The 24,858-nt window shown below is 40.2% G+C and overlaps 1 protein-coding gene across 1 annotated transcript; it reads left to right on the top strand.

The window, feature by feature from the left end:
• The first annotated feature begins 218 nt into the window (after window positions 1–218).
• LOC138899897 (uncharacterized) lies at window positions 219–1,311 on the top strand. The gene is made up of 2 exons (XM_070186596.1): window positions 219–570; window positions 1,277–1,311. The coding sequence occupies exons 1-2, from the start codon at window positions 219–221 to the stop codon at window positions 1,309–1,311; spliced, it is 387 nt and encodes a 128-aa protein (XP_070042697.1).
• Window positions 1,312–24,858: the final 23,547 nt, after the last annotated feature.

Here is a 24,858-nt window from a genome sequence, read left to right as displayed (position 1 = left end):
CTCTAGTGTTCACAGGTACTAATCCCGAGGAGGACCCACATAACTTCATTGATGAGACGCATAATACACTCTGAGTTATGCGTGCTACTGAGATGGAGGGAGTGGAGTTGGCCTCCTACCGCATGAAAAGGGTGGCCTATTCTTAGTTTGAGATGTGGGAGGAGTCCCGTGAGGAGGGGAGCCCTCCAGCGAGGTGGAGTGAGTTCACCGATGCCTTTATGGATCATTTATTGCCTACCGAGACTAAGGCGGCCCGTTCCGCTGAGTTTGAGAGCCTGAAGCAGGGTAGCATGAATGTGTGGGAGTACCATATGGAATTTGTGCGCATGTCCAAGTATGCTATTCACATGTTGCCCACTATGGAGGCTAGAGTGCACCAGTTTGTGCAGGGCCTTAGCCCCGTGGCTATTAATGAGGTCGCTACGGCTTCCTTGAATTCTGATATGAACTATTGGAAGATGGTGGTGTTTTCTCAAGCTACAGAGAATCGTAAACTGAAAAATAGAAGGGAGCGTGAGGGTAGTAGCAAGGCCCGGAGTGCGGGAAACTTGGGTAATTCTTCTGGTGATGGTAGGTAGGCATTTAGGGGAAGGTCATCAGGGCCATCTCAGTCATTTGCTCAGTCTTCAATGAGTGCACCAGCATCCGGGTCCAGTCAGGACAACAGGGGACCCTAACAGCAAGGTCGGCCTGGAGGGAGATTCAATCAGCAACGGAAGCCCCCATGACCTAAGTGTGGGAGGATGCACTTTGGGGTTTGCTTCATGGACCTACCTATATGCTACGGGTGCGGTGTGAGGGGTCACATTTATAGGGATTGCCGCTCGTCCCGCTGGATCATGGGCAATGCGGTGCAGCCAGCTAGCTCTGCAGCTACTACATCCACAACACCTCCTCCAGCTCGAGGTGGTGCATAGAGTGCGAGAGGAACCAACAAATTTTATGCTATGTGGAGGCGTCGGGATTCAGATGCTTCTCCAGGTGTTGTCACATGTATATTGACTGTCCAATCCTATGATGTATATGCTCTAATTGATCTCGGATCCACTTTGTCATATATCACTCCTTATGTTGCAATGGAATTTGGGATAGAACCAGAACAACTTCATGAGTTGTTCTCTATATCTACTCCGGTAGGTGAGTCTATTGTGGCCGCGCGGTTTTATAGGGATTGTGTTGTCATGGTGCGTGCTCGGGACACCCTGGCCGATCTTGATGTAATAATGGGGATGTACTGGCTTTATTCATGTTTTGCTAAGCTTGATTGTTGAACCAGGACCATTAGGTTTGAATTCCCAAATGAGTCAGTGATTGACCACGGCACTAGAGTTGACTCTACCAGACGGTACAAATGGGTTTGTGGTATATTGTGATGCCTCAAGAATCGTAATTGGGTGTGTATTAATGCAACATGGCAAGGTGATAGCTTATGCTTCTAGGCAACTCAAGAATCATGAAAAGAACTATCCGACACATGACTCAGAGCTTACGGTGGCGGTTTTTGCATTGAAAATTTGGCTTCATTATCTGTATGGGGTCTATGTGGATATATTCACGGATAATAAGAGCCTTCAGTACATTGTCAACCAGGAAGAATTGAATCTGAGGCAGAGAAGATGGCTTGAGTTACTCAAGGATTACAATATCGATATTCTGTATCATCCGGGGAAGGCTAATGTTGTAGCGGATGCTCTTAGTCAGATATCTATGGGTAGTTTGGCTCACTTGGGAGTTCGTCTTGCGGATTGTAGTGAAGGAGGAGTGATTGTGCAAAATAGGACTGAATCATCGCTTGCTGTGGAAGTCAAGGAAAAGAAATACAATGACCCATTGATGGTATAATTGAAGGAGGGGATTCATAAACATAAGACCATGGACTTTTCTCTTGGCATGGATGATAGTACACTAAGGTACCAAGGGCGACTATATGTTCCAAATGTGGATGGTCTCCAAGAAAGAATAATGACCAAGGCTCAAACTTCTAAGTATTCCGTGCACCCGGGTTCTACCAAGATGTACCATGATCTTAAGGAAGTCTACTGGTGGAATGATACGAAGAGGAATGTAGCAGCCTTTGTGGAAGATGTTAAAATTGTCAGCAAGTGAAGGCCGAACACCAAAGGTCGGGCGGGTTGGCTCAAAACATAAAAATTCTATTGTGGAAATGGGAGATGATCAATATGGACTTTGTGGTAGGACTACCTCGCACTCATCGCAAGGTCGACTCGATTTCAGTAATTGTGGATCGACTCACGAAATCAGTACAATTCCTACTTGTTAAGGCTACCGACACAACAGAACAGTATGCTTAGTTGTATATCAAGGAAATAGTCAGGATACATGGAACTCTAGTTTCTATTATCTCAGATCGAGGGGCGCAATTCACGGCTAATTTTTTAAAAAATTTTCAGCAAGGTTTGGAAGAAGTTTCAGAAATTTTTGGCACTCCAGTAATATATGCTTGGCCAGGTTATCTCGGTTGAGTGCCGGTCGCACTTTCCGAGGTCGGAGAGTGACAAATTTGGTATCCGAGCTAATGGTCTTATCGGTGTGTTGTCAACCACATTTATAATTAGGAGGATACTTGGACTTTTAGGAATAATACCCTTCTTTAGCGGACTTTATGGAAAGATGTCCAAATTATTAGCAAGTGAAGGCCGAACACCAAAGGCCGTGTGGGTTGGCACAAAACATAGAAATTTCGTTGTGGAAATGGGAGATGATCAATATGTATTTTGTGGTAGGACTACCTCGCACTCCTCGCAAGGTCGACTCGATTTGGGTGATTGTGGATCGACTCACAAAATTTGCACACTTCTTACCTATTAAGGCTACCAACACAGCGGAACTGTATACTCAGTTGTATATCAAGGAAATAGTCAGCATGCATGGAACTCTAGTTTCTATTATCCCAGATCGAGGGGCGCAATTTACGGCTAATTTTGGAAGAAGTTTCAGCAAGGTTTGGAAAATGTTTCAGCAATATTTGGCACTCCAGTAACATATGCTAGGCCAGTTTATCTCGGTTGAGCGCCGGTTGCGCTCCCCGAGGTCGGGGTGTGACAAATTTTGTATCAGAGCCAATAGTTTTATGTGTCCTAGGATGTCTCGGAGCCGTGTCTAGTAGAATCCTTCTTATTTGTGTGTTGTCAACCACATCTAAATTAGGATGATACTTGGACATTTAGGAATAATACACTTCTTTAATGTTCTCGATCGCGTGATAAAGCTGATTGTAAGATTATTCCTCCTTTAACTCGTGCATTGCTCTAACCTTCAGTATATAGCGTCTAGGAAAAAGGCAAGAACTGGGCCAGGAGCTAATGTCACCCCAAGAGTGGAAGTTGATTCTACATTTAATGATGCGGCAGAGCACCCGAGGGGTGAGGATATTCCCCCAATTACTACACCGCCTGATTCTACTATCCATGCTTAGACTGCACCAATTCCTACACCTACCGAGGGTGTAACGGTTCCTCCAACTGATATTTCAGATCCACCTTTATCCCCAGCTTCCCGTCCCGGTGTTTCTGGTGGGGACCTAAGGGGAACCATACAGATGCTGGCTCAGATAATGGCTTCTCAGGCCCAGAGATCGAATGTTGCGCCTACTTCTTCCAGTCAGCCAGGGGAATCTGCTAGTCCCGGGGCGAACAAGTTTCTTCAGTTAGATCCTCTAGTGTTCACGGGTACTAATCCTGAGGATGACCCACAGGACTTCATTGATGAGATGCACAAGACACTCCGTGTTATGCGTGCTACTGAGATGGAGGGAGTGGAGTTGGCCTCCTATCGCCTGAAAGGGGTGGCCTATTCTTGGTTTGAGATGTGGGAGGAGTCCCGTGAGGAGGGGAGCCCCCCGGCGAGGTGGAGTGAGTTCACCGATGCCTTTATGGATCATTTATTGCCTGCCGAGACTAAAGCGGCCCGTTTCGCTGAGTTTGAGAGCCCAAAGCAGGGTAGCATGAATGTGTGGGAGTACCATATGGAATTTACGCACCTGTCCAAGTAAGCTATTCACATGTTGCCCACTATGGAGGCTAGAGTGCGCTAGTTTGTGCAGGGCCTTAGCCTCTTGGTTATTAATAAGGCCACTACGGCTGCCGTGAATTCTGATATGAACTATTGGAAGATGGTGGCGTTGGGTAGCAGCAAGGCCCGAACCGCGGGCAACTTGGATAGGTCTTCTGGTGGTGGTAGGTCGGCATTTAGGGGAGGGTAATCAGGGCCATCTCAGTCATTCGCTTAATCTTCGATGAGTGCAGCATCATGCGCGTCCTGTCAGCAGCAGTGGAGTTGTTTCTGGCCAAGTTTGTTCAAGAGGGGACCCCACCAGCAGGGTCGGCCTAGAGGGAGATTCCAGTAGAAGCGAAGGCCCCATGCCCTATATGCTATGAGTGTGGTATGCGTGGTAACATTCAGAGGGATTGCCGCTCGTCCCGCCAAATCATGGGCAAGGGTGCAGCACAACCAGCTAGTTCTGCAGCTACTACATTCGCAGCGTCTCTTCCAGCTCGAGGCACTCAAGCGCCTGCAGGGCGTGGTGCAGCTAGGGGTGGTACCTAGAACTTGGGGGGGGGGCAACATATTTTATGCTATGCGGAGGCATCAGGATTCAGAGGCTTCTCCAGATGTTATCACAAGTATATTGACTATCTAATCTCATGATGTATATGCTCTTATTGATCCCGGTTCCACTTTGTCATACGTCAATCCTTATGTTGGTGTGGAATTTGGGATAGAACCGGAATAGTTTCATGAGCTGTTCTGTGTATCTACTCCATTTGGCGAGTCTATTGTGTCCGTGCGGGTTTATAGGGATTGTGTTGTCATGGTGCATGGTCGAGACACCATGGCCGATCTCGTTGAATTGGGGATGGTTGATTTTGATGTAATAATGGGGATGGACTGGCTTTATTCATGTTTCGCTAAGCTTGATTATCGAACCAGAACCGTTAGGTTTGTATTTCCAAAGGAGCCAGTTATTGAATGGAAGGGGGAGGATGTGGTGCCAAAGGGTAGATTTATTTCTTACCTTAAGGCCACGAAGATGATTAACAAGAGGTGTATCTACAATTTGGTTCGGGTTACGGACACCGATGCTGAGGCACCCACACTTGAGTCTATGCCTGTTGTGAATGAATTTCCGGAGGTCTTTCCAGATGAGCTCCCTGTGATCCCACCAGATATGGAGATTGATTTTGGGATTGATGTGGTGCCGGGCACGCAGCCTTATCTATTCAACCCTATAGAATGGCACCGGCAAAATTGAAGGAACTAAAGGAGCAGCTGAAGGACTTGTTAGAAAAAGGTTTCATCCGGCCGAGTATGTCGCCTTGGGGTGCACCGGTCCTCTTTGTAAGGAATAAAGATGGGCCATTGAGGATGTGTATTGACTATCGGTAGCTCAACAAGGTCACGATCAAGAATAAGTACCCACTGCCAAGGATAGATGACTTGTTTGATCAATTACAGGGTGCTAAGTATTTGTCCAAGTTTGATTTAAGATCCGGGTATCACCAATTGAAGATCAGGGAGCAGGATATTCCGAGAACAACTTTCAGGACCCGGTATGGGCACTTAGAATTTTTGGTAATGTCGTTTGGGCTAACAAATGCCCCGTCAGCTTTCATGGATCTTATGAATCAAGTCTTCAAGCCATTCCTCGACTCTTTTGTGATAGTGTTTATTGATGATAACCTTGTATACTCACGAAGTTGAGAAGACCATACTGATCATCTCATGGCAGTTCTATAGACTCTATATCATCACAAGTTGTATGCGAAGTTTTCAAAATGTGAATTTTGGCTTCAATCTATTACATTCTTGGGTCACGTCGTCTCCAGAGAAGGAATCAAGGTTGATCCTCAGAAGATTGCAGATGTAAAGAATTGTCCTAGACCTACAACTCCAACAGAGATTCGTAGTTTCATGGGCTTAGCTGGATATTACAGGAAATTTGTGGAGGGGTTCACTACCCTTGCCTCTCTATTGACTAAATTGATGCAGAAGGCGGTTAAGTTCCAATGGTCATATGCTTGTGAAAGGTGCTTCCAAGAGTTGAAATCATGATTGACTACGGCATCGGTGTTGACTCTACCGGAGGCTACGGATGGGTCTGTGGTATATTGTGATGCTTCAAGGATCGGACATAGGTGTGTATTAATGCAACATAGCAAGGTGATATCTTATGGTTCTAGGCAACTCAAGAATCATGAAAAGAACTACCCAACACATGACTTAAAGCTCACGGCAATGATTTTTGCATTGAAGATTTGGCGTCATTATTTTTATGGGGTCCATGTGGATATATTCATGGACCATAAGAGCCTTCAATATATTTTCAAGCAGAAGGAATTGAATCTGAGGCGGAGAAGATGGCTTAAGTTACTCAAGGATTATGATATCGATATCCTATATCATCTGGGGAAGGCTAACGTTGTAGCAGATGCTCTTAGTCGGAAATCTATGGGCAGCTTGGTTCACCTGGAGTCATATCAAAGGCCGTTGGCCAAGGAGGTTCATCGGTTGTCTAGTTTGGGAGTTCGTCTTGCAGACTCTAGTGAAGGGGGGGTGATTGTGCAAAATATGGTTGAATCATCGCTTGTGGTGGAGGTCAGGGAGAAGCAATACAACGATCCGTTGTTGATACAATTAAAGGAGGGGATTCATAAACATAAGACCATGGACTTTTCTCTTAGCATGAATGATGGTACCCTAAGGTACCAAGGGCGACTATGTGTTCCAAACGTAGATGGTCTCTGCGAAAGAATCATGATCGAGACTCACACTTCTAGGTATTCCGTGCACCCGGGCTCTACAAAGATGTATCATGATATTAAGGAAGTCTATTGGTGGAATGATATTAAGAGGAATGTAGCGGACTTTGTGGAGAGATGTCAAAATTGTCAACAAGTAAAGGTCGAACACCAACGGCCCAGTGGGTTGGCATAGAACATAGAAATTCCAATGTGGAAGTAGGAAATGATCAATATGGACTTTGTGGTGGGACTACCTCGCACGCCTCGTAAGTATGACTCTATTTGGGTGATTGTGGATCGACTCACAAAATCAGCTCACTTCTTACCTGTTAAGGCTACCGACACAGCAGAACAGTATACTCAGTGGTATATCAAGAAAATAGTCAGGTTGCATGGCACTCCAATTTCTATTATCTTAGATCGAGGGGCATAGTTCACAGGTTGCATGTGAGGATATGTTGTGCGCTTTTGTTCTTGACTTCAAGGGTAGCTGGGATGATCATTTGCCACTCATAGAATTTGCCTATAGAAACAGTTATCATGCTAGTATTTAGATGGTACCGTTTGAGGCTTTATATGGTAGGATATGTAGATCTCCCATTGGGTGGTTCGAGATTGAGGAAGCAGAATTCATCGAACCAGACCTCATGCATCAAACTACGGAGAAGGTAAAGATCATTAAGGATCAGTTGAAAACTGCTCAAATTCATCAAAAGTCCTATTCAGATGTGCGTCACAGGGATTTGGAATTCAAAGAGGATGATTGGGTATTCTTGAAGGTTTTCCCAGGTCCATTTTGCGGACCGTAGAAGTGTTATGTGGTCACATATACGACCGCTGATCTACATCGGGGCTTCATTTTTCTAATTTTATAACCCGACCCCCATTTTATTTATCTAGCCTGAGGGTTCATTTTTGGGGGATTACCTATCATTTTAGAGAGAGGGGAGAGCTATTCTAGAGAGAGAAAAGGGAGGACTAAGAATTTCAATACTCTACTCTGATCAAACCTTGGAATTTCATCAAAAGGAACTTGCTAGGGCTTCAAAAGGTAAGAATTTCTTCCCCCAATTCTTCAATTTTGGGTTTGGGTTGATTATGGGTGATGAGGCTAGATGTATCACATGCATGTGCTAATAAAGACTGTGGGGAAGTTGTTGAACCATCTTGGGTGGTTTTGTTCTTGAATTAGTTGAGGGAGGACTAGGTCGTCAGTGTAACAGCTCTTGCCATACGAATTCCTCTAATCATGCTTGTAATTCTCCCCTCTTCTATAGATTAACATCGTTAGAAGTGTTGGGACGTTATTGTTACACCAAGGAAAGCTCTTTCGAGGTATGAAGGCTAAACTCTTCTTCTAGTATCGAAATTCTCGAATCCTTGCAAAACTCCATCATGTGTAGTCAAACTTGAAACACTATTGAGGTGGGATGTTCAAGCTAGTAAATTGATTCTCAAATTGCATAACGTGCATGAACCCTCATATGTTAAAGATTTTCTATTGTGACTTAATTATGTTATACCCCTTTTTGGGAAGAAAACCTTGTATGAAATCAATGTAATCAAACAATTATTTCTCATATGATGAAACCCTATATACTTACACCTGCTAAGGCCAAAGGTGCCAAATGGTTGATTGGATAAGAACTCTTTGTACAAACTATTATCATTTTGGGAATCTAAATTGTGGTATTATGATTACACCTCCACCCGCATACATTGGGATGAGGCGGCAGGGCCGCTTTGTGTAGAATTGTTTTATTGTGATTACCCTTCCACCCGTATACATTGGGGGTGAGGCGGCAGGGCAATTTTGTGTAGAATTGTGGCATTGTGATTACACCTCCACCCGTATACACGGGTGTGACGCGGTAGGGCCACTTTGTGTGGAGTTTATGGTATTGTGATTGCACCTCCACCTGCATATATTGGGGTGAGGCGGCATGGCCGCTTTATGAAATGGTTGTTACAGAGGATCCCTGAATTAAAATTTATAAAGGTTATTTGAAGCTCTTAAAAAATTTGCTTTGACTTTAACGGCTATCTAAGCCCTTTATTCGTTACCATGATTTATCATATCCATGTTGTATTTGCTGTCCTTGAATAGGTGTTTTGGTTTTTCATACTAGTACTATTCAACATGTACTAACGTCCCTTTTTGCCGAGGGCACTGCATCTTTAATGGATGAAGGCGGTTCCACAGCGGGAGGTATTGACCAGTGATAGCGGTACACTCTCTTACCAGCTGACTTGGTGAGCCCCACTTCATTTCGGGGTCGTGCATCTTTTGTTCAGTGTGTATTATGTTTTGAAGTATAGCGGGAGCCTTGTTGTCGGCACTATCATATTAATCTTTTGTATCTATTAGAGGCTCCATAGACATGGTGTGGGTTGTGTATTGGCATTGGGAAAGTCAAGCTAGTAATGTCGTATGTGTATTACATGTTCCACTTCAAACTATGAAAGTATTTGTATTTTGAGACTTAAAAATAGAGTAACTAATGGTAATGGAGTTGGGCATGTTTATGAAATCCTCTCAGTGTTTAATTAATAGCATATATCTCCTCTTTATTCATGGGTGAGTTTGGGTAGAAGGAAATATAACATGCTTGCTCGGCCGGGTTATCTCGGTTGAGCGCCAGTCGCGCTCCCCGAGGTCGGGGCGTGATACTCTTCATACCAAACACACCCTTATTAGTGTCTTACACCTGTCAAAGTTGAAGAAAAAAAAAATGAAGTCATAGTACGTATTGAAGAAACGTTCAGGAACACACTCTATCCAAGTCACTAAATGTGTTTAATAGACATATAATTGTAAAGCCCCGTAAATTTGTACAATTGACTCAGGCTATTTATGTAAGTTTTAGAGGGTAATAGAGTCAATCTCGGAGTTTGTGCGGACCCACCCAAGGGATAGGGGTGACCAGAACATGATAATATATGAATTGTTCAAGTTGAGGTGGATGGGGGTGTCAAAATAGCAAAAGGAAGTAAAAACATAAAGTTTGAAAAGTTGGTTGAAATTGGCAAAAATAGCGCGTATAGGCACTAATGCACACTCACCGCACGAAAGGATTACTGAGTTAGCAAGTAATAAACCAGTGCATTTAGTCTATAACGCATGCTCAGTGTGCGCTAGGAAAATTTGCATAAATATAGATAGAACACGGTGCGTGCGTGCGCTGCATGCCCATCGCAAGGTCCTCTGCAATATATGCATACATGAGCGGGGAGAGAGAAATATAAAAAAATTTCAAGGCTAGGGCTTCTCTCTCCACCATCCATCCGACCAAGGCTTCCAAAAAACAGTTAAGGTGAGTTTTTAAGTGTATTTTAATGATGATTTCACTTCTCAATCACTAGTTACAATAGGGTTTTGTATGGATTTCATACGAGTTCTTCAAAAACTCAAGAACACCCAAAAAGTTGACTTTCAGGATTTGGGCTGCAAGAAGTAATCCTTCACCCTTAAACCTACATGCATGGATTGTTAGTGAATATATGTGCAAGAAATAAGTATTAGCACTTATGGAATGATTATTGGAAGCCAATCTAACCTAAATTATTGGGTGTTAGAGATTTTGTAATGAGTTAATTAGTAAAATTGGGTAGATTTGAGTTCATTTATGATTATAATGGTACTAAAGAAGGCAGTTAGTAGACCAAGGATGTTGTAGTATCTATTGTTGGTGGGAAGGAGGGATTGTTGGATGAAGAAATACCATTACTAGAGATGGTAGAATGTTATTCCCTCTAGGTGTTTGATAAAATGCCTAAATAACCTAAAACCTAAAAATTTTAACTATTATTGGTCCAATTGAATTATGTTGATGTAGATTGAAGTTGTAAGAGTAGTGGAAGGTTTTAGTATCACCGAAGAGCTTAATCAAGGAAGAATCGGATTCCACTAATTCCTTGTAAACTCCAAGCATGGTTCGTTCAAGTTTCTATTTCTATTGTTTCAAATTACTTCTAATAGTTGATTTACCAAAATTCTTATCTATTCATGTCATGTTCCAATTTCCCTTGTTATATTACTCTCCTCTGGGAAAATGTTCAAGTATGATTGATGTTTCAAAGGCTTATGATTTTAATTCAGGTTACATTCGTAACCATTATGCCCTTCTCCTTGAATTTTAATAATTTTTAAGTTTCTTGTACTCATGTGATTATAGCCATAATGTTTCAATTGTATGAATTGCCAAATGTTCATGAAACTCCAGACGTGTCTTAAAATCCAATGCCATGCTCTTTTCTTTGAAAATATTTTAGCGCTTTCTTTTGAATTTCCACATGCACATCAATATGTACTTATGGCCATCTAATGATTTGAATGCATTTCTATGATTTCCAATGACTTAAGGCATATGTTATGAAATGAAAGAAAACATTTAACATGAGGTCATTGTGCCAAGAATGAAGATGATATGCATGGTTAAAAGTGTCAATGAACTGAAAGATCTTATGAAAGGCTATGAGATGACTATATTTCTTTTATGTACAAAAATATTTTTGGGATTATAGTTAGGGCACCAAGGAAGGGTGTGCTGTAAAGGCCCACGCCCGAAACTACACGTGCCGGTGTAGGAGATGATTGATAGACAAATCCTCTTGCACTGTGATGAGATTATTCCCCTTGATTGGGATAAATTTATTGTTAGCATCAGTCCATGTTCCCATATCGACCCACAGTGCATTGTGGGGAGACGACTTAGTCGATCAAGCGGTGATCGGCCATCATGTCGCGCACATGGTGGTTCCTCCTTTCTATTTCGATGTCGATCCACATTCATCGTGTTTAGATGGCTTAATCGATCGAGCTGAGGTAGCACTTCATGCCATGAGCATGGTGGTATGTCCTTCCCATTATTTTATTTGATTCACATTACCATGTCAAACCATACACATCATGGTGATACGGCTCAGCCGATCGAGTCGAGATCGGACTCCATGCCATGTGCATAGTGGTGATCGGTGGCTAATGATCTCCCAACAAAAAATGTAAATGATTAATTTAAAATTGATTATGTTTTAACTTGGCATTTTAAATATTATTAATTCTCTTACTGCTTCCATGTTTCTCTTCTCTTATGTTGGAATTCCATTCCATGTAAGGGTACTTAGCTTTACTTACTAGTACTATTCTATATGTACTAACATCCCTTTTGCCAGGGACGCTGCATCTTTAATGGATGCAGGTGGTTCCTTAGTAGGTGTCATAGATTCTTGATAGGTCTACCCTCTTCTCAGCTAATTCGGTAAGCCCTACTCTATACCGCGGACTTATGTTTGTATTGATATTTGTATATCATTTTGAGGTATAATGGGGGCCTTGTCACCGGCATGTCCATGCTATTCTCATGTTTATTTAGAGCTCCACAGACATATTGTGGGTTGCATTTTGAATGGAGGAAAACTATAAGCGTTGTTCTTGTTAGTTGATTTCACTAAAAACTATGAACTTGCATTATTTTGCCTTATATATATGAAATTTCCTATTTAATAAAAATTGGCATTGTACATTTTATCCCCTCGATTGACTATCTCCTCTTATTTATTCATGAATTAATAATGGGAAAGGTTGTTTGGTAGGCATTAGGTAGGCTTTCTTGACCCGGTTACCTCGGTTAAGCGTCGGTTCCAATCCCTAAGGTCGGGGTGTGACAAGCTTGGTATCAGAACCTAAGGTTTTAAAGTGTCCGCGGATATCTCGGAGCCGTGTCAAGTAGAGTCATTCTTATTTGTGTGAAGGCGACCATATCTATAATTAGGAGGCTACTTGGACATTTAGGAATGTCACCCTTCTTTGATATCCTAGATCGTGCCATAGAGCTCAAGGTAGGAAGCTAATGTCCCTATCATGTCTGCTTTTCAGATGAGTAGTTCACGAGTTTGAGGTGGTGAAGTGGGAGTGACCCTGCCATTGAATCTAGGGGGATTGCGCAGGACTTCATTGGGAGAATGGGTCGAGCCTTGGAGTGATTGGAAGCGCTAGTTGCTAGGGGAAATGCCCCTTTTACCCTTCATGGTAATGTCCCCACAACAACAAATCATGCGGCACAAGAACTTGGGAAACGAAATAGGATTGTTTGTGCCAACAAGCCAGAATGTCTGATTTGTAAGAAGCGCCACTTGAGGGTATGTTACATAACTTTTGATATATGTTATGGTTGTGGAAATGCGGCTATAAGAAGAACAAATGCCCCAAGCTGGGTACACCCAACCAAGTCTGCCAGACTTGTGGAAAGGAACATTTGGTGTCGTGTCGCAAGCATGCTCAGGAGCGTTTTTAGGGCGGCAGGCTAGGGCACTTCCAAAGGTAGTGCAACCAGCAAAAACTGAGTGTGGCTCCAGCACTCACACCGCAAGCCGGTGCAGAGATTGTTAACCCTCCTGCTATGAAGGCCAAAAGGAAGGGTAGCATGGATGCACATTATGTATGCAAAAAGGATAGAGATCTCATCGGTGGGGCGAGCCAGCCTAGCAGACCTCATATTCGTTGCGATAAGTATAGGAGGTGCCATTTGGGGGTATGCCGACAGGGTACCAATGTATGTTATGGGTGTGGAGTCGAGGGGCATCAGATAAGGCACTACCCCAGTAACCAAAGGACAACAAGTAAGTCCCTCCTTAGTACATCATTATGAACATCTTATAACTTTCCTTGTCACATATGTGCGTCTATATTGAAGGAGCAACATAAACATGATCTTAACATGGTATTGAATTACAAAACATTGCATGTACATAGTTTTGAACCAGACGCATCATTCTCGGAAACTCTTTATCACAATTCTCTTACATGTAACCTCTTAGGAAATTGAGTTCTACAATAATTTCCTTGAATTGAGTTACAACCTTAAGTTAATACTTTTCACTTGCTTCTCCAAATTCTCAACAAAGGACTTTACTTGACATGTATCTTATAGGATATCCTATTTCAAATGAATAACATCTGCTGGGTTGTGCACACACCCTCCTAACATTAACCTACATGACATTAAGTCAAATGTAAAGCAACCTTATGCTGAGACCTTTCCTAGCCCTATCACTTTCCTTCATATGCAGCTCATAGGATTTAAGAAATCACTTTACTTCATTTGTAAACATTATCATGAACCCTCTTCACTATTTAACAACTTAAAATCACATCTCAACACCCTTCATATATTTTATTTGAAAAGGTCACTTGTTCGTATAGGGCTTCCTCTAAAACATGAGATCCTCAAAAATTTATTATAGAACGACTTCTTGTTTACCTTATGAGTGCAATACCTAGACCACCTGATTCCATCCTTAATAAGCTATTTACCTCATTTCTAGTGTTGTAGCTACCATTGACATGGCCTTGTTTTGCAACTTGAGAGCTATTATGGTAAAACATGTCTAGCTCGTAACAAGTGTTCATCCTCTCTTTCTACTTCTGCAACACATTCTGATTGTTTTCCTTGTTGGGATACCCATAAGAGAGCTCGTCCTTTAATGTATCGCTTTAACACTTCCTTTCTTGTAGGATTCTTAAGGGGCTCTCCATAAAGTTTGAATACACTTTCGGTTTGTTATAGCATCACATCTGCTTCTCATTCTTGTCCCATATTTCTTTAGTTTCTAGGTAATTGCTAAGTAACAAACCCGTGGTGAGCTCACTATGAACACTCGCAAACGTTCCTCATTTACTTTATGGTATTCCTTGGGTTCCATTATCTTTAACAGTAGGATAGCTATACGACCCTCCAGGAATCACACTTATCCCTTTCTCACTCCCTTGGATTCTAGGATCGTTGACCATGTCATGACCGGAGAATTTACCTTTCCTAGCATTCCACATCATTTGGTGGACTCGAGGTTTATCATTTGCATTTCTCTTTGGAGAATCACATTAACCATTAGAACTTTTCCAACCCATGCATGACTTCACCACAATATTAAGACATACTAGCAATGTGGTCTCACTCTTGTGTGGTTAAACTTAAGTAGCCTTACCGTGGCCTTTCTTTCCCTACTTGGAGTGGATGTTCAAGATTTTGGCACATGTCTTGAACTTATCAACTTGAGGGACGAGTCTATCATATCTCTAGTCCTCTAATATAGGATCCACTATCGGGAGGGTTAAGTTGCCAGGGTGATAACCTCAAAAGTGCTCAACCTCTTTTTCAACCTCATGGGCTTGGGGCCTAGATTCCTTGTGTCAATTAGCGTTAGTGCATAATACAATTTCATATATTTTTGAAACCCCTATCACATTTATGGTGTTAGGATCTTCTATCTTCGAGTCCAACAAATTTTCCAATACGCTCAAGAAGGCATCTTATGACACATACTCAACTATTTTTCATCAGGCTTGTCATTGTCAAACAAGGCACATATGGCATAAAGAACTAATCACTATCTCTTTTAGGACTCCTCGTCTCCTAAGAATAACCTATATTATTGTCTATATCCTCCCAGTCACGCCTCCAATATATCACATGCCTAAATAACTCACTTCTTTTATATTTTGGGGTCTAAAATATCATTATCGCATTATCCATATGTACTAGTTAACTTTATGTCCCCCTTAGTCAAATCAATAATGTTATCACCATGATTAACCAAGTTAGCACTATTGGCAGTAACCTTGATACTTCTTAGGATATAACTTCTAAAAATGACTCTACTCAACACATTGATGGATTCTTGAACAATTCCAGAACACTCTCGAACCTCGTCGTTCCTATCTGAATTAAACTTGCTGGGGTTGAAGGTACAAAGATGTAAAATGTATTTCCATGATCAAACATACTGGGCAAGAGACTTTATGGTCATATTCATTCAAACACATCGTAAGATAAGGTGTAGGCGGTTGAGGGTCGCCAAAGGTCCAATTCGGATGTTCGACATAGAGATTTGGGGTTTTGAGAAAAATGAATGGGTGTTTCTCAAGATTTTCTCCATGAAGACGTTATGTGATTTGTTAAGAAAGAATGGTATATTGGGCCTTATAGATATTTGCGGAAGGTTGGTCAAGTGGTTTATAATCTAGGGTTACCTCCAGAGTTGTCCGTAGTACACTTGGTATTTCATGTGTCTATGTTGAAGAAAGTGATTGGAGATCTGTCGCTCATCGTTCTAGTTGAGACTATTGAAATTAATAAAGAATAGATCTACAAAGAGGTTCCTGTTGCCATCCTTGATAAACAAATTTATAAATTGAGGAATAATGAGATTGCCTCTGTCAAAGTGCAATGGCAAACCAACAAGTTGAAGAGGCTACCTGGGAGACCGAGGAGGATGTGAAGAGAAAATGTCCCCACTTATTGTATAACCCAATGGTTGTGTTTAAAAGAATGTTAGAGGCGTACTATCTATGAGTAATGTTTTAAACTCGTACAACTTATGTTAAGATGCCCCTTTTTGGTAATGTAATGCCTATAATGTTATGGTTGGTATTGATTTCATGTTTATGATACGTCGTTGTATTGTGGATGTGTTGTTAGGATTTATTTCTGTGGCTTTTTGGCAGGTGGATAGGCCTAAAAACAGAGGAAACTCTGCAAAAATTTTGAAAATCTGGAGAGTTAGCCAAATTTCAAGAAATTGGTGATTGATGATAAGTAACAAGAGGCGTATAAAGGTGATTAAGTCAAGAACAAAGTTATGCTTGGTGTCTAGGATGGACTCTAACCCTCATTCGAGGACGAATGATCCTAAGCGAGGGAGGATGTAAAGCCTCGTAAATTTGCACAGTTGACTCGGGCTATTTAGGTAAGTTTTAGAGGGTAATAGAGTCAATCTCGGAGTTCATGCGGACCCACAAAAGGTGATCAGAATATGAAAATGTATGTATAATTCAAGTTGAGGTGGTTGGGAGTGTCAAAATAGCAAAAGAAAGTAAAAACATAAAGTTAGAAAAGTTGGTTGAAATTGGAAAAACAACGCGTTTAGGCACTAATGCGCGCTCAGCGCGCGAAAGGATAACTGAGTTGGCAAGGAATAAACCACCACATTTAGTCTGTAACGCACGCTTAGCGAGCGCTAGGAAATTTTTCCTGAACAGGATAACACACGTTGCACGCGCGTCGTGCGCCTGCTGCGAGGTCCTCTGCAATTTATAAATATATGAGCAGGGAGAGAGAGAAAAATAAAAAGATTTCAAGGCTAGGACTCTCTCTCCACCACCCATCCGACAAGGTTTCCAATACACACTTAAGTTGAGTTTTTACGTATGTTTTTATGATGTTTTCACTTCTCAATCACTAGTTACAATAGGGATTTGTATTGGATTCCAAAGGATTTCTTCAAATCTCAAGAAAACCCCAAATGTTGGCTTTCAAGATTTTGGCTACAAGAGGTAATCCTTCTCCCTTAAACCTATATGCATGGATTGTTAGTAAATATATGAGCAATAAGTAAGTATTAGCACTTATGGGATGGTGATTGGAAGCCATAAGTTCCTAACATAAATTATTGGGTATTGTAGAGATTTTGTATTAAGTTAATTAGTAAAATTTGGTGGATGTGAGTTCATTGATGATTATAATTGTACTAAATAAGGCAGTTAGTAGACCAAGGATGTTGTCGTATCTCTTGTTGGTGGCAAGGGGGGATTGTTGGATGATAAAATACCATTGCTAGAGGTGTCGGAATGCTATGCCCTCTAGATGTTTGATAAAATGCCTAAATAACCTAAAACCTGGTAACTTTTACTAATATTGGTCCAACTAAATTATGTTGATGTAGATTGGACTAAATTATGTTGATATAGATTGAAGTTGTAAGAGTTGTGGGAGGTTTTAGTTTTACTAAAGAGCTTAATCAAGGTATGATGGCTAAATTCCTTTTGTAGAATCAATTTCCACGAATTCCTTGTAAACTCCAAGCATGGTTCGTTCAAGTTCCTATTTCTATTGTTCCGAATTGCTTCTAACTAAAATGCTTATCTATTCATGTCATGTTCCAAATGCCCCTATTATATTACACTCCTTTGGAAAAATGTTCAAGAATGTTTGATGTTTCAAAGGCTTATAATTTTGATTCATGTTACATTTTCCACTGTTATGCCCTTTTCCTTGAATTTTAATCTCAAATGTTTAAGTTTCTTATACTCATATGATTATAGCCATAACTTTTCAAGTGTATGAATTACAAAATGTTCATGAAACTCTAGACGTGTCTTAAAATCCAATGCCATGCTCTTTTCCTTGAAAATCGTTTAGTGCTTTCATTTGAATTGTCACATGCACATCAATATGAAGTTATGGACTTCTAATTATTTGAGTGCATTTCTATGATATCCAATGACTTAAGGCATATGTTATGAAATGAAAGAAAACATTTAACATGAGGCCATTATGCCAAGAATGAAGATGATATGCATTTTAACATGAGGCCATTGTGCCAAGAATGAAGATGATATGCATGGTTAATAGTGCCAATAAAGTGAAAGATATTATGAAAGGATATGAGATGATATTTTTCTTTTATGTACAAAAATATTTTTGGGAGTATTGTTACGGCATCGAGGAAGGGTATGGTGTAAAGACCCACACCCGAAACTACACGTGTCGGCGTAGGAGATGATTGAGAGACAAAATCTATTGCTCTGTGATGAGATTATCCCCCTAGATTGGGATAAATTTATTATTAGAATCAGTCTATGTTCCCATATCAACCCACACGACATTATAGCAAGACGACTTAGCCGATTGAGCGGTGATGAGACACCATGCCGAGCGTATGGTGGTTCATCTTTCCTGTTTCGTTGTTTATCCACGTTTATCGTGGTTAGACGGCTTAGCCGATTAAGCCGAGATTAGACTCCATTCCATGAGCATGGTTGTATGTCCTTCCTATTATTGTATTTGATTCACATTACCATGTCTAACCACACACATCGTGGTGAGACGACTCAACCGATCGAGCCGAGATCGGACTCCATGCCATGTGCATAGTGGTGATCGGTGGCTAATGATATTTCAACAAAAAATGTAAATGCTTATTTGAAAATTGATTGTGTTTTAACTTGGGAAATTTAAATATTATTGATTTTCTTACTGCTTTCATATTTCTGTCTTTTTATGTTGAAATCCCATTCCTTGTGAGGGTACATAGCTTTATATACTAATACTATTTCATATGTTCTAACGTCCCTTTCGCCGGGGACGCTGCATCTTTAATGGATGCAGGTAGTTCCTCAGCAGGTGGCACATATTCTTGATATGTGTACCATCTTCTCAGCTAATTCGGTGAGCCCTACTCTATATCGGGGCCTTATATTTGTATTGACATTTGTATATCACTTTGAGGTATTGCTGGGGCCTTGTCACCATCATTTCCTTACTATTCTCATGTTTAATTAGGGGTTCCGTAGACATATTGTGGGTCGCGCTTTGAATGAGGGAAAATTATAATCGTTGTTCTTGTTAGTTGATTTCATTCACAAACTATGAACTTGTATTACTTTGCCTCCTAAATCAAATTTCCTAATTAATAAAAATTGGCATTGTCCATTTTATCCCCTCGATTGACTATCTCCTCTTAGTAAACCTAAATTTATCATTGGAAATATTGGTTGGTAGGCATCAGGTAGGCTTGCTTGACCGATTACCTCGATTAAGCGTCGGTCCCGGTCCCCGTGGTCGGTGCGTAACAATAATATATTGAGTTCATGGGGCTACTAGGTACGAGTACTAGTTAAAGTGTTTAGGTGGAAAATTTTGTCAAGTTAAATGGGCTGCCTATGTATTTATTTTTAAAACTTGTCGTCTCTAAAGCAAATTTTATGGGACCATAATATTTTTGTGACTATAAAAAATTTTCATTAAGAGTAAAAGTAATTTAAAAAATTTAAAATTAAATTATTTTTAAATAGAAAAATATATCATCTTTTTGGAATGAAATAATAAAGAAAGTGTTGTAGACAATGAAATTCGCAACAAGAAAATAATTGAGACTAGAAAAAGATTGCAATAATTGCAGTATTTTATTTCGGATAATTTGAATGTTACAATCTCTATGAATCCCCTTGAGTCTTATTTTCTAAGATAATGTCAAGGATATTTTGAGCTTGATCTTGGACTTATGCTTGTTGCCACGAACGATGATCTTGAATTCAACTAGCATGAACAAATAATTTGAACTCGTACTCCTTGAACCCCGATTGTTGTTTGTTTTTGAGCTTCAACTTGATTTCTTGAACTTGATTGCTTGAAACCTGAAGCTTGTAGAGAAAAATCCGGCATTTAATCCATGAGCTCTTTCTTGCTTCTTGTTATGATTTTGGTCCCCCTTTTGAGTTATGAAGATACATATTTATAGTTGCGGGAGAAGAATTGTAATGAGGACAAACTCTTCTCCTTTGGTTTGATTGGTTGACTTGAATCTCTGACCAATCAAGTTGAAGCAGTGATAAGGCCGCATTTCATTGACCTGAACATGTCACTTGTATATGTGGTGTACTTTCATTGGCCTTTTAATATGACTTGGCATGCCTTGTAATTTTAATACATGGAATGATCTTATTGGCTCTTTCGGGGAAGAAATTGGCAAGGCACGTTATTTGACACGTGCCTCCAAACTAGGCCTCCAGGAATATGGCATCTTGGGCTTAACGAAGTGGGCTCATCACTTGTAGCCCAATTAAATGGGTTAGCTTAATGGATTTGGACTTATTTATTCAACTCATACTTATGGACTTATATAATTAACCCAATTATATTAGTCCATAATATTTATTTACAATTATATATCTTAAATTTAAAATATAGTTTAAATAATTTTTTTAATTTAATCCTTGTAAAATTTAAATGCTGACAAATACCCTGGACTTCAAGACTTGTGTTTGTGGGAAGTTGTGAAATATCGAACAGTAGACTTGAAGTACGTCGAAACAATATATAATTTGTGTACGTACTTGTCACTATAAGCCACGAATAAATCACTGAATCAAAAAAGATAGACTATCATTTCGTTTCTCAATATGGTATCGATGTGTTTTTATTACTTAACCAGTTGAACAAATTAGAATTAAAGCTCTCTTGAATTGGAAAATGATTGCACGTGATTGATGGCTTGTAATGAGAAAAACATCAAATCCATGTAAACTTATGAACTTCCTTTCCTGCCAATTGTGTTTTTCTTTTAAATTGGAATCCTTATGTCTATTGGCGTATCAATTTCACAATTGTGACACTTCTGTCACGCCGCAAACTTGGGGAGGCGTGGCCGGCATCTGGTGCTATACTCGGCTCGAGCGTATTACTGTGTACTATAGAGGGGTAACACTGAACTTAGGCCGATGAAGCCTTCCTGCAAGCTGACAATACCAATCAAGACCGATGAGGCCATATTCTGAATCATCTAAAAATAACGTCTCTCTCATCTGAGGGGTAGACATATACAAAAGCTCGTATACATAACTATGCTGGCTAACGAGGCTGCCATGAACGTCTACAACCAGCAGTCCGAAACTGAACATGCGCACAGGGCTAGAAAGGCCACAATACTAACATAAAAAATATACAGGACTCATCTACAAGCCTCTAAAGATAACTGAACTGTATCATGGTCGGGATAGGGCCTCGACCTACCCAACAAACCTGTATATATAAAATGGACTCAAAGGTTTAGACATGGTAACTCCAGAAAAGTAGAGCTTACCAACCAAGATGATGTTTGGCTCTGTCTACTGGGAAGGTCTATCCATCTGTCTAGGACCTGCAGGCATGAAATGCAGCGTCCCCGGAAAAAGGGATGTCAGTACGCAATAATGTAATGAGTATGTAAGGCAATAGAATAACTGAAAGCTGAAACTGAGCTGATAATATAATAACTGAAAGCTGAAACTGAGCTGATAATATAATAACTGAAAGTAACTGGGAGTCAAAGATGATCTAAAGACATGCTTACATGTTGATACTAACTCAACTCTCTCAATATATTAAGTAAGATAGCTTTCCGACCCTATAAGGCTCTGTACGTATAACTACTCTGTCGTAGTAGGCTCGCTCATAGGCGCTCGGCAATACTAGGCTTGGTATCTCGGCCATTCTGGGCTCGCTCATAGGCGCTCGGCCATAGTAGGCTCGGTATATAACTTACCATATGCTCTCTTGATTGAAAGAAGACAATACTTAACTGAATATAAGTCCCGATAAGGGAGAATACGATAACTTATGAGACTAGGATAATGTACATAAATTCAAGAATACGAACTTCTCATTATATCTCGTTATCAAACACATGAAGTTATGGGATCATACCAAAATAAAGGAAAGGTTTAGCATTATCATACCTTAACCTCGTTGAGTCCTCAATAGCTTCCAAGCAACTCTTCAAATAACTCAACTCAATCTACCATAGCATAAAGAGATTGAAAATCAATGCTAAGTAAAGGCTAAGTCCGTACCTTAAGCTAGTAACTTGTTTACGTAAATTTGGCAGTATCTCCCCTGTAACAAGGGACTTCTCCAATACCATATACCAACAAAAAAAATAAGAGCAATCCGGCAACATATAAGTAGCAATAACAAGATACGATATAACAACAACAAGTCACAACTACTTCACGACGAGCGGCAAGATCCGATTGGAATCCGTATACCCCATATCACCCGTTATAGACTTCTTACTTTAACTTAGGAATATCATTAACATTATAATTAAGTCATTCATCAATTATTCCAGTCTTATACCATATATTTATAACACAGAAAATAATCCACAACTTCAACTATCCTCAATTAGAAACTTTATTCACTAGTTCATGTCTAGTCCATCCATTTAACTTAATCAACATCAAGATAACCTTATGAACATGTAAGAACACAATATAATTACCTCCTACAGTATCTTCAAGTAGAAATCCAAGTTATATTTATCTATATAAACCGCATGCTCTTCATTCTATTAGCAACAATTTCAACATTTGCAAGCTGCTTCGAAGTCGTATTTGACGGGTAAAACTTTTCTTTCTCCTTCATTGTAATTTCCTTTGTCGCCTTTTATTGTGACTTTTCTTTAGGCAAAAAGGGAAGGCCAAGTACTTGTAGGGATGATTCAATCATGTAAAAGGTGATTTTAATGGCGCAAAGGATGGAAACTCATGTCAGCCCTAAAATAAGTGGGATAATCTTAGGGCACAAAGGGATGATCTACCCTAAAATTGGTTGGTTAATATCAAGGAGCAAAGGGATGGAAACTCATCCTTGCCCTAAAATTGGTGGAATAATCTTAGGGTGCAAAGTTATGGTAACTCATTGCCGCGCTAAAATCAGTAGGATAATTTTAGGGCGCAAAGGGATAGCAACTCATACCCACCCTAAAATCAGTAATATAATTTAAGGGCACAAAGGGATGAAAACTCATTCCCGCCCTAAAATCAGTAACAAGTTCATCCATTAAGATCTTCGTACTCATTCCTTTGTTCTTAATTTGGATGCTGATGACTTCTTTTATCCTTTGTAGCTCGAAGAAATGGTAAATTTCAGAGATTACACCTCCTATTCCTCCAAATTTAATCTCATAGTTGAGACTTATGATGACAGAACAGACCAAATATTAGATTCATACTTCATAAGCCAAATGGTATGCGAGCGTGGCCTTCCTTGAGAAATACACATCATGTAGAAAATTGGACTTTGGAGCACAAACCCAGTTCCAGTCGATCATCTAAGTCATGGTCCCTCCAAGTGCCGGTCCATCATGTAAACATTTCTAGCATCCTTTGAGCTTAGGGCATCACGTAATTCAAGGAGAAATACATTGGAGAAACACTACAACAATCGAGGGCGAGTGTCACCACATTTCAAGGTACACTTGCTAGGCAAGACAACACATAAAAAATAATACAAAAGAATAGCAATTTATGATTAACAGCAAGATAATAATATAAAGTAAAAACAACTCAAAAGGTATACATAATAAGTCAAGAATCAACACTAACGCTCAATCTATCCCAAGACGTGGAGTCACAAGAACATAAGCTTCTAGAGTTTACTAGATACACTATTTTGAAAGAAGTACAATACTTTCCAAAAGTAGAAGCAGCACAATATAAATAAGAAGGTGAGTCTAGTCATGCCAACGAAGTGGAGCTCTTCCTTGATTCACCCGACTGGTATCCACTAAGCACCTCTCGGGATTCCGCTGTGTAAGGCCCTATAAAATTTCCTAATGATTTAAGATATTAAAGTGCACCGATGGTGATGGAGATGACGTTTTTGGATTCCCAAGGATACTTACGGATTGGAACTATATAATTTGGTCATGGAGATTTATGAGGGAAGTTCTTTGGAGCATGTTAATGATGTTTAAAAGTGAAAAAAGTTTTGGTTGGATGTGCTAAGTCGTGCACCTCAGGAATTTGGAAAAGTATAACTCTCTCAATAAAAAAGTCTTTTCCAATGGATTTTTATTCTATGTGGTTTTAAGACCCTCAATATTTCCTAGAAGTTTAAGGCATTATAGCGCATCTCGAGATCTCCACTATTCGTTTTGCGTGCCACGATGGCCACAGATGAGGATGTTATTATATAAACATTGTTTCATACTTATATGAAGGTTTGGAAGTCATTTTGGTTCTATATCATAGCAAGGTATCAAATTAGCGTGAGTAGGGAAATAATAAATGTAAAATAAGAAAACAACTGGTTGCGTGCCTAGGGTCCGTGCAACGCGTGGATTGTGGCACGCTAGCCCTCTCAGCAACTTTGAAAACCAGTGAAGTACAGGCAATTGGCGCTAGACCTGGAACGCTTACTCCCCCCCCCCCCGGAAGCCTTTTTAAGTACTCACTTTGGGGGTTCATTTTCCCCACTTTACTTGGACTGTTTTCATGAGCTCTTCTCCATTCTCTCAAGACCACCAACTCCTCTCTTCTTCAAGGTAAGAAATTTCCATTATCTTGGTGTGAAATTCCATCATTTCTACACTTGTATTGATGAAATCTAGATTTTTAAGAAATTTCTTCAAGAACTCAAAGGAGGGTTTTGCAAGATTTCTTCCAAGAGGTAATTCTTCACCCCTAAACTTACATGCATTGATTTATTATGAGTATGTGAGTATGAATTAAGTATTGGAACTTATGGGATAGTGATTGGAAGCCATATATTTCCAATTT

This window comes from Nicotiana tomentosiformis, chromosome 10 (genome assembly GCF_000390325.3).
Source record: "Nicotiana tomentosiformis chromosome 10, ASM39032v3, whole genome shotgun sequence".
In the NCBI taxonomy this organism is placed as follows: domain Eukaryota; kingdom Viridiplantae; phylum Streptophyta; class Magnoliopsida; order Solanales; family Solanaceae; genus Nicotiana; species Nicotiana tomentosiformis.
This window is presented reverse-complemented; position numbering and strand designations above follow the sequence as displayed.